Raw genomic sequence first — 10,998 nt, 5'->3', positions numbered from 1 at the left:
CCCGGCCGGGGGTTGAGACCTCTAGCGGTAGGAGGCTGGAGCTTAGTTGATTGACATGTTTGCTGATTATGCTGATGCACCTGCTTAGTGTTTATGCTTTTTCCATTATCATGCTGCTTGTATTGAGACTTGATGAGTATGCTGTTTATTTGGTGAGCATGGGGATTGTCCATGCCACATTGATTGACGATGTTAAGTTTATTCGAGTTGTATAATTGTATCAGGATTATGTCCGGACTACGTGTTGTAGATCTGTGACTTAGATACTCACTTATTTATTTATGAGGTTTTTCAGTTAGCTGTCTTTTGTAATTTACATACCGGCGATGTTTTTTATGAAAATGATTAAGGTATCAACTTGGCTAAGTATAATGACGTCATAATTGAAAAGAAAAAGATATTCCACATATTTAATTAAGCGCGACTTAATACGATGACATGTTAACAAACCGGATATACACGAGGTGTTACAAGCTGCTGACGTATCTTTATTCTTTTGCTGACTCGTATCAATAGGGTATGGTAACAAAAATAGAGTATTTACTTTTATATATAGTATCTCTTTTTGTAATGAATTAAATAATCGTAAAATATTTTAGCATAAAAATCATAAAAAAAAGTTAGTACAAAAAAATCATAAAATCATAAAATTTAATCCATCCATGATATCTTTTGATTAATCCTAAAATCATATGTCATTTTATCAATTTTAGAAATGTAAAATAAATCATTCCCAAATTATATAAAACTAGCTTGTCGCTAATCAAGTTGCTGAATGATGGATACTCTGCTGGAGCCCACTCTTCCTTTTATGTCTTAGTTTTATTACCTTATCTCCTTTGGCCATTGCATTATTGCATAATAATATATCATAGTTAGAGATGCCTAGACAGCCACGTGAGCCAAGTTTGCTAGCTAAGAAATGGCGTAGAACTTTAAAGTTTGAAGATTGTCTGTTTTGAATAATAGTAACTTTAGTCATATTCCTCCTAAAAATATGGAACACGTTTGAAGGAATGTCAGGTAGAGTTTAACTACTCGCACTCAGCGAAGGAAACGAAAGAAAGCCCTACTCTATTTACGGAAACAGTCAGCCTCGAATATAGTTTCTCATGAGAGATATAATTTAAAATTATTGAAATGTATATTACTTAACACTTTGAATTATTGGTGAGATGATTGATTTACATGATATTAAAGTTTTCGTGATCAAAATAGTCACAAGTTTGATCTCTCCATCTCTTTTCAGAAGAATTAAATCAACATAAAATAGAATAAAAAAATGTACTAATACAATATCCATGCTTCAAATCCAATGACAATGCTGCACAAGAAAATTCACATAGAGATAGAATAAAAAAATAGGCTCATACCATATCCATACTTCAAATGTAATGGCAATGCTAATTCCTACATCACGAAGTGAAAGTTTCTTCTTAATCTGCGTTTCAAGACATGGTTTTTCCTGAAACTTCCAGGACAAAAGACACCGTTAATAAACAGCAGATTATCCTTTTCTAGCCTACGTACTCGTAACTCATATCTTGTCTTCACAATCAAGAACAAGCTGGTTGTTTAAACTTTTAGCATTTTCTAAATGCCATAATAAGTCCTATATTACTGCTTTAATTTGTTTGTTCAATATTGAAAATATATGTGAATATATGTCTACCTATTCAATTATAACATTAAAATTGTGATTCTAAGTAAAAGATAGTGATAACACACAGCTAAAATAATATAAATTATTCGACTCGAATCGAATTAATCGAGTTTTTGATGAACTAATGAATAATATACAAAAAAAAAAAAATATAAACTAAATAGTGCATATACTAAGAGTTTTTTATTTTTTGCTTTAAAATTATGAGTGTAAACTTAATTGCTCGAAAAAAAGAGAGTGTAAAACTACATTTCACGTGGTTATATAAGAAGAACTATATATTTGCCATTTGCTATTGTCATATTATTATTATAAAACAAATAAATTGATCTAATTAAGGTGGATTTTTACTTTTGCATGCATGCAGCAGTAGGGTATCAAAAGTAAATACTAAAATACTTCATTCAAAATCCCCATACATAATTTCCAAAAAAGAAAAAGAAAAAATCCCGTACATATGTTAATGAAAGCATCCAAAATTTATACATCGCGATACTTTTCATGCATTAATTCCACCCCACCCACCTATCAGCCGCAAATGCAAATGTACGTACAAGAAACAAAATTTACATGCAGCAATAATTAATTTTACAGAGCAGAGCATTATCGTCTCCAATATATATATATATATATATATATATATCCTATGCAAAGATATCATCATTCAATTGCTTCTATGTTCCTGGCTACTTTACAATACCATATACAAATATACCTTCCCAACTCAACTTGAATCTTATAATTAAACTAACTCAAAATATATAGAACTGAATTACTCTGCAAGTTTATAATCTTAATTATACTAGTTTCCATCTTTATACCGGGAATATCAATATACCAGATGGATGATATGTGACGTAAGCAATGCTTGGGCTTGTACATGCATTCATAGACCTCTCGCAATTTCTTTTCTTGTGCTGCTAGCTAGCTAAAGTTTTCTGCTAATTGTTAGTGTTACGAGGGAAACACTGAACTGAATTGTCTTTTGTGGATAGCATGCAGTAGCAGAAAAAGAAAGTTTTCAATTCCCTCATACATAGGGTATGTCAAGTATCATTGCTAGCTAGTTATAACTTCTTAGGCCACGAAATCCCGCAATAACTGTGCAGAAAACCTTTTTCTGTTTTGAATATCAATACTCTCATAACTGGTTCCTGAGTGAGAAGAAGGTGGAGTGTTGATAGCACAAAACTCATTTTCATTGGTTCCCAAATGTATATTCTGCGAGAGAAATCCATGCTGGTTTCCAGAGAGAGTAAGGTTCTCACTATGGGGAAGTCCTAGAGTGAGAGAAACACCATTTCCATGGAACCTTGGAGCCAAATGCTCAGTGACATTAAACCTTCCAATGTCTTCTTCCAAGGAGAATGCACCATAACCACCAACATGGTTTTCATTGCCAGTCATTAAAGGGTACCCATCTTTTTTGTGCCTTTCTCTATTTGTCTCAGACTTCATTTCCATGTCCACTGAAAGGATACTACCTGGAGAGTTCTGCATTTCAGAACTTCTTGGCTTTTTTGGACTTCTTTGCATGTCAGAAGACCCTGCAAGATGGAAAAAAGATTGGGATTGAAGGGATCCTCCTCCAATGGGAGATGTTGAAAGTGAATTAGAATTTGAGATCTCAGTTGGAGAAGTGTTTAGGTTGTTGAAGCTTTCTGCTTTTGATTGGAGAATACTAAACTGATCAGGTCTCATTATTGCACCTGATTCCTGTGCAACATTAGCTGCTGACCATAACTCCTTGCTTGATTCTTTTGATTTATTTTTGTTATCCTGGGAGCCATTATTTTGCTCTTGCTCCTTGGTTTCTTCCAAGTACATTTCTTCAACCATTGGTTTCCATAGCCGAACTCGGGCATTTATAAACCAATTAGACACCTGCATTGGAAACTTAACAACGTCACAAAACCTCCCATAGCCAATATTCATAACTACCATTTCTATATATTGCCAAATTATTTAAGGGATTATTTTTTGTACGAGATAATTTTATTTTCTATATATAAATAAAAGTATCTGATGCCTATATGGGAACATGTGAATATAAAATAGAAAAAAAGATAAATAAGCCTCACACATTTTTAAGTGTGTTTAGAAGATAAATTATCTCCTAAAAAAATATTAAACTCATTATTTAATGCATGTAAACCAAGGTGAGAAAAGGAAAACCAATGCGTCCTATGTAATTTGCAGGAAGTGTATAATGGATTTTATTATCGAAACTTTAGATATAAAACTCAGTAGTTGATGTTGGATATATTATTAATATGTTCTAAATAATATATTCACATACAATATCTATCCGATGAAAGTAAAGTTATTCGAGTCCGTATAAACCGGAGACCAATAGCTTGCATATTAACTTTCGAATTCTTTTAAGCAGGTGGTAAAATGGTTGAGTATATATTCCAGATTTAATGTTTCTTGGTTTAATTAATATACTTCAAGAAACCAAAGCAGTTTACTCTCTCTCAAAACTGTAACCTTCAGTAATGGACTTCCTAATTGAAGTAAATACATAGCCCGAGGTGCTCATCAATTGCATATTGGCAAGTCATTAGCCCACTCTCTCGTTTTAAACACACTCTTTCACTTAAAATCCGTGTGAAAAATACACATTGTGCTAAAAAATTATGCAATTATTTATTAGTAGAATGGTATGGTAAGGATCCCAAAAGCTTAAGTTTTCAGATTAAAGCAAGTTAATGATTTTTAAGATGATATTTCTAACATGATCTGACTAAAGGTACATATGGATTGGAATATACCTGGCTCCGAGTAAGTCCAGTTTGTTTTGCAAGCATAACCTTATCAGAGTCCTTAGGATAGCTGCAGGCAACAATTACAAACTCTTAAGTTGAAGGCAAGTATGTCATATATATTGTTACCTCAAAATAATTAACCAATTACGACATAGATGCTAATCCAATGTCTTCATACACTATATATATACAAGTAAGTAGTTGGTGGATATCAATTATTACTTACGGGTGCAAGAAATGCTCAAAAAGCCAAGCACGAAGAATGGAAACAGCTCGTTCAGGTAAGCCTCTTTGGGGCCTCCAAGCATTGTGCTGGACCATTCCAAGCTGTTGTAGTGTCCGTTGTTGTCGAAGATGGTGATCAACATACCTGAGCCTCGAACCTTCTACCTTAACTCCTAAGCAATCATCTTCGCCCAAGGTCTTACTCGTTGTCCTAATTTGTGAAGAGATTGCATCTTTAAGACACCGAAATTGCTTTGAGATGGTCTTTAAGGCAAGGGCTACGTAAGATTTTGCCGCCCCAAAACCCGCTACCTTCTCAAATGATGATATCACAATTTGCATTTGCTGGTGATATTGTCGGTACCTTTGCTCAACCTGCAAGTTCAAAACAAAAAAAGTCATTAATTATAATTTATTGACTGTGCTGAATTGAAAAGAAAAAAAAAAAAATGCTCTTTTGAGATGATTCATGAAATGACATATACTTAAGAAGGAAAATTGGACCCATATGTGTGCATGTATGAAGAAGGTCTTACTTTTTTATGTTTTAACCCTTTCAAAATCTCAATCAATAATGGGTCATTGTGATAGTTCAGACTGTCAGAAATATTATCCTGAAACTGACCCAAATGGGCCCAAACAAAAATTATTCTGTGACATTCACCTGACCAAGTCACTTTTTCCACTCAGTTTCCTTTCCTCTACATCCATTTTCATGAGAAAAAATAAGAATTGATAATGAGTGCCAATATATATATATATATATATATATTCCTGTCAATTTCACAGTCCCTCTTTCAGTGTCACACCGTCAAAAGCTGAATCATACACAATTATTTCAAGTACTGAAATCAACAGAGCACACACTGAACAAGTGACAAAACAAAAACCGTACCACAATCAAGCAATATTTAGCAACAGTACTTTCACAAGATCAAACAAATACATTTTGTAGAGTAAGATATGAATCATGAATTCTAGGAAATTTAATTTCAAAATACCGAAGCTTTAAGTGGAAAGTTAATCATTACGTGCATGTACATAACGTACCTCATCGAGCATGCTGACAAGTTTGGACTTCTTCATCTGAAGATCTTGTCTCAGTGCTGTGGTGAGTTCAGTTCCTTGCTTGTTGCCTCCACTGTTTTCTCCTACTCCACCATTTGAACCTTCACCGATCATAGACTTGGATTCAATATTCGCTTTCATCTTCTCTTTCTTAGCACCCTCTAAAGATTCGCCTTTGTAGATTCCCTTACCCACATTAACAACTTCATCTAGAAGCTCCTGCAAGGCTTTCAAATACTTGGACCCCAAAATAAAGCTGTGAATATCGCCACCGCCGCCGCCGCCGCCGCCACGGCTCGCCGGAGATATAGCCTGAAAGTCGACATCGCCGGAGAGAGACCTATAAGCTGTTTGTTGCTGCGATGAAAGGCTAAGTGATAAGCCCTGTTGATAACTAGGCCTGTGAAAACCAATCCGCGGCGACACATCTGCGGCAGCGATGGCGGAGGCGACGCCGCCGGAATTGCTAGATGGGCTGGTTGTCACCGCAGAAGAGGCGGTTTGATCAATCATGGAACGCCACAAGTTATAGTGAGCACGAGGGGCTACAGTGGCGTCGGCGGCGGTGGTAGCGGCGGCAGCAAAGCCATGAAAGCCGGAGATTTCATGTTGTCCGAGGAAGGACTGTCGAGCGGGATCGTCGGTGGTGGTGGATCCGAGGATGTTTGATGCGGGAATGGTGACCCCAATTAGGTGTTGATGTTGATAATGATGATGGTGGTTGTTGGGTGATGGAGGTGGCGGCGCGTGGGAGAAGTTGATTAAGTTGAGCGCGTTGGGTGGAGTAGTCGTAGCACTGTTAGTTGTGTTGGGACTAACGAGAAACATGTTGGGCGTTGGTTGTTGCGGCGCATCAGAGTAAGGTACGTAGTTTGGATTCATAAGGTAAAGTGTCTGCAACCCTTCTGCTGAGGATTGGATGTCTGAAGTGTTACCATGAAAGTACGATGCCATGTCTCTCAAAATTCTCTTCTTCTTCTTCTTCTTCTGCTTCTTTTTTTTGTCCGTAAAAATGAACCTGCAACAACAATAATGACAATTACTCTTTCTTTCTCATTCTCACGTTTATGCAAAAGTATCAAAATGGGTCACGGGGTCAAATCAAACCTTTTTTTTTTATTTTTTATGTGTGTGTGTGTCTTGATCTGTACACCTTGATTAGCCTCTTAATTTGAAGCTCGGTTTTGATATTCGCAGATCCTGACAAAGCAAACAAAAGAGACTGGTTGCTGTTAATGAATCCCAGAAATTACCTTAAAATTCACAAAAAAAAAAAGAAGAAAATTTAAATATATAACAAAAAAAATCTGGAAATTAAACACACACATGGCATGAAACTCCGCGGAGTTTGTGAGAGACTGTATGGAATCAATTAAGAAGCTATAAGAGTGTAAGAGAAAGAGAACCTTTTGTACTTTATGGAAATTTGATGCATGCTGAGGTTGTTGAAGAGAAATGAAAAAAATAAATGAAAAAATAAAAATAAAAATGGAAGAAACGATCCTATTAAAGAGGATTATCTATCTAGGCTGCGCAATGAAGAAACCAACCAGTTTTCAGAGTGACCGTACAATTCCCAATTAATAATGAATAAAGGGAGGAAGAAGATTGGGTGTTTTTTTCACACGAAGAAGGAGAGGGAATTAAGAAGGATGGTAGAAAGGTGCTATCTAGCTAGACAAACTGTCCATCAGCGTGGGGTATGGGGGAAGCAAAAGCTAGCCACCCTTTTGCTTTCAGAGCGATTGATTGGGTTGAGTTGGGTTTGGAACTTTGGAGAGTTCGGAGTTTGCTTGCTATCTCTGCTGTCTCAGTGTACTATTCTCTGCAATTCTCTCATCCAAGTGAATTTTGTACATATAAAATTAGGATATTTAAAAAGGTAGATGGGTGATGAGTGATGATTGGTGAGATTTAAAAGTGTGGTCCGTTTTATATTTCGTGATAATATTCATTATATTTAGAATTAGTTTGTATAATTATTTGTATTTATGAACCATAATTGACAGCTCGCGAGTAATTTTCTTGTTTTGTTGTACGCTCTCAAGCCTAGTGTTAGCTACACCTATATGCATCTTATATATCCTCCGCATTTTTATCTTTTTTATTATTGTATTTATATAGGTGTTGAATGTTTCTCATATAATTAGGTATAACTCATCACCTGTAACCTTAAAATGATATCGTTTTGAGCTTGAAAAAAAAAAGATATTTCTGCAATTTAATTTATTTTGGAGCTATATTATTTTTTATCATTATAATTTTTTTCTCAGAACCTCAAAATGACTTCATTTTAAAATAATAGAAGATAATTTTATCTTCCGGAGAAATATTAAACCTTTTATATTTTTTTTCTCGCAACCCTAAAACGACGTATGTATGTATGGATATGATTAACTTATACTGGTATAAAATAAAAAATCTTAAACTTAATCTTGACAATTGATTTACTTGCATCTAACTGCTCAAATATTTAATAAATTAGAGTCTTTAGATATAAATAGGATGAACTATCAATATTGAAAGTGCAACTTACAAAGAAATAAATTATATATATATATATGGAAAAAAGATTTCTACAGCCATTTTAGATAAAGTTATTTACAGCTATCCAAAAACTACGTCATTTTGATTAATGAAGGGAGTTTATGTAATTTTAGGTGAATTAATGAAGGGTATTTCAGTAATTTTGTTTATTTTTTTATCATATATATTTTACTAAAACACCCTTCATTAATTCACCTAAAATTACATAAACACCATTCATTAATCAAAACGACGTAGTTTTTGGGATAGCTGTAGATAACCTTGTCTAAAGTGGCTGTAGAAATATTTATCCCTATATATATATATATATGGCTTATCGTTTCTCAAGTTGCTTGAGATAACTCTATCTCCGGCTACTAAATCATAATCGTATAAAGACGGATTAATGGTGATAAAGAAAAAGAGAGAGAAAGGAAATCACAACCATTCAAAGGTGAATCAATTAATATAAGAAAATAAATAAATAAAATGACGTAGTTTTTGGGTGGACGGAGATAAATATATCTCAAGCTGCTTCATAAATATTTTTCTCAAATATATATATATATATATATATATATATATATATATATATATATATATATATATATAGTTAGGATCATTTTACACCATTGTAAGTTACACTCTTAATCTTGTGCGTTGATCTCACTTATATCTAAGGGCTCTAATTTTTTAGTAAAGTGAACCATTGAATATAAGTGGATCAATGGTCAAGATTGAGTGTAAGACTTCTAACTCTTACACCGGTGTAAGAATATCTTGTCCCATATATATATATATATATATATATATATATATATATATATATATAAAGGGTTTAATGTCTCTCATGTTATAAGAGATAATTTTATTTCCTACGCACACATAAAAGTATATGAGACTCATGTTTTTTTTTTTCTCTCTTCTGTTCACATGACCTCATATGAATTTCACACACTTTTATGTATGTGTAGAGAATAATTTTATCTCTTATAACATGATAAATATCAAACCCATATACAATTAATAAACCAAACACCTCTAGCTAGCTCCCGGCACACACTTAAAAAAAAAAGCTTAATTGATAATCAACGTAACATATATTGATGAAATTCTATAAATACATAACAGAAGCAAATAAACAAAAACAAAAAACAAAATTTTAAGAAAATTTGAGGAGTGGGGTATGAAACAAAAGACTTGAGAAAGCAAGTTGCAAGACAAGGGGGGTTGATCTTGACCAAAATCTGGCCCTTGACTATTCGAACCATAGGATAATTCATTCTCTTTGGTCTCTACCACTTTTCCTTTTTCTCATTTACCCTTTTTCCGAAATTCGTAGTTTTCAGTATATGTTCTTTTTCCCCGTTTGTTTATTTTTGTGGTTGCTAGCAATAGTTAGAACATAAAATAATGGAAAACTAACTAATAGGAAACATAACCATGCTATGGCCAGGCATGCCTTTACACTTTTCACCATGCAATACAAAAAATTTAAACAACCGTATTGATAATCCAATATTATAAAAGTAACTCTAATTTACAAGAGTAAATTGATTTAATTTCTCATTTGATCGATTGATATGAATTATGAAATTAATAGCTGAAGGCGTATATATATACAACCATTAATGAAAGTCGCGTGTATAATGCAGTACTATATATGTACAGACACACCTAAGGCACTAAACATGTGCCACAAAAATATGTATGTGAAAATTTAGATTTGTAGAAACATATGAACTACAAAATTGTCCCTACAAAATGTCTGTTTCACTCAATGAACGCTCACACCCACCAATGAATTCTTATCTTTGCTTGGAAAGGTAAAATAAAAAGTTGGTTTCAATTAATTACGATGTGTTTAGGGCCACATTTACTTAAGTGCGTTGTCGGTCTCTAAAATATCCAGCAATTACTTAATTATTATATGTGAATATATGAGCATGAGGAACTATTTTGACTATTTGATCATTTGCATGCACTGTATCATTTGAATAGTTCAACTTAGCGAAAATGCATTGTGTCACTGTGTCATATTTGTAATCATTGATTTATCTTTGTATAATGGTGATCTCCACATATATGTTAATTTTTTTTTCGAGGATCCATTTTCGTCATATTTTGATCAAATAGTATATATATATATATTCTTACACCCATAAAGTAATTTACATAGAATAATTAATACATCTAATTAGGATTACTATTTACAAAAGCAAGTGAAATAATTAAGCCTTATAGTTCTAATGATATAATAAAATACTATATAGTCATAATTTTTTTGAAATTTTTTTTGGTTAAAATAAATTGACCTCGCTATCGATTTTAAGATGCAAATGCATTATTGTTACGTACTTTTATATATAATTCATGGGTTCATTTAATCTTATGTTGCATGAGAGATCTTTTCTTATGTTGTAGACACACATGTGATGAGACTCGCCATTTAAAAAAAAAAAATCACAATTTTCGATGAATGTGTAAGAGATAAAATAACTGTTATGTTACATAAAAGTAATTTTTCCCATAATTCATTGGGAAAATATTACTCTTAGCTGACATCATTGTCCAACTAACACTAATTAATGGTGCTAAATAATCATTTGAGTAAAAAAAAAAAACTTTATTAACCGTGTTCAATACCTTTATACGGGAAAGCGACATCTAGAAAATCAGCGGTGGAAAATACATTGAGTTCACATCATTTTAAAGGCAAAAAAAATTAAAATATTGTATTTTTAATAA

General features: G+C 33.3%; 1 protein-coding gene across 3 annotated transcripts; it reads right to left on the bottom strand.

The window, feature by feature from the left end:
• Positions 1 to 2,120: 2,120 nt before the first annotated feature.
• Positions 2,121 to 7,556, bottom strand: LOC133314618 (BEL1-like homeodomain protein 1). 3 transcript variants are annotated; one of them, XM_061516118.1, is made up of 6 exons: positions 6,832 to 7,556; positions 5,707 to 6,742; positions 4,658 to 5,031; positions 4,438 to 4,498; positions 3,373 to 3,547; positions 2,121 to 3,210 (listed from the first exon to the last, which is right to left on the bottom strand). In XM_061516118.1, exons 2-6 carry the CDS (start codon positions 6,676 to 6,678, stop codon positions 2,741 to 2,743), a joined length of 2,052 nt encoding a protein of 683 aa, XP_061372102.1. In that variant the 5' UTR covers positions 6,679 to 6,742; positions 6,832 to 7,556; the 3' UTR covers positions 2,121 to 2,740. The 3 variants fall into 3 exon arrangements, with proteins under 3 accessions (XP_061372102.1, XP_061372101.1, XP_061372100.1); XM_061516117.1 differs by having other exon boundaries at positions 2,121 to 3,547; positions 6,832 to 6,924; positions 7,131 to 7,556; XM_061516116.1 differs by having other exon boundaries at positions 2,121 to 3,547; positions 6,832 to 6,924; positions 7,275 to 7,556.
• Positions 7,557 to 10,998: the final 3,442 nt, after the last annotated feature.

The sequence above is a fragment of the Gastrolobium bilobum genome, unplaced genomic scaffold, assembly GCF_033153095.1.
Source record: "Gastrolobium bilobum isolate Gb01-03AN ecotype WA unplaced genomic scaffold, APGP_CSIRO_Gbil_v1 utg11542, whole genome shotgun sequence".
In the NCBI taxonomy this organism is placed as follows: Eukaryota; Viridiplantae; Streptophyta; class Magnoliopsida; order Fabales; family Fabaceae; genus Gastrolobium; species Gastrolobium bilobum.
This window is presented reverse-complemented; position numbering and strand designations above follow the sequence as displayed.

Excerpts from the sequence above, each read along its gene's own strand:
- LOC133314618 (XM_061516117.1), bottom strand. The coding sequence starts at position 6,678 with ATGGCATCGTACTTTCATGGTAACACTTCAGACATCCAATCCTCAGCA. Across the intron at positions 5,032-5,706 it reads TTGTCAGCATGCTCGATGAG|GTTGAGCAAAGGTACCGACA; the intron begins GTACGTTATGTA and ends TTGAACTTGCAG. Across the intron at positions 3,548-4,437 it reads CTGGACTTACTCGGAGCCAG|GTGTCTAATTGGTTTATAAA; the intron begins GTATATTCCAAT and ends TTTCCAATGCAG.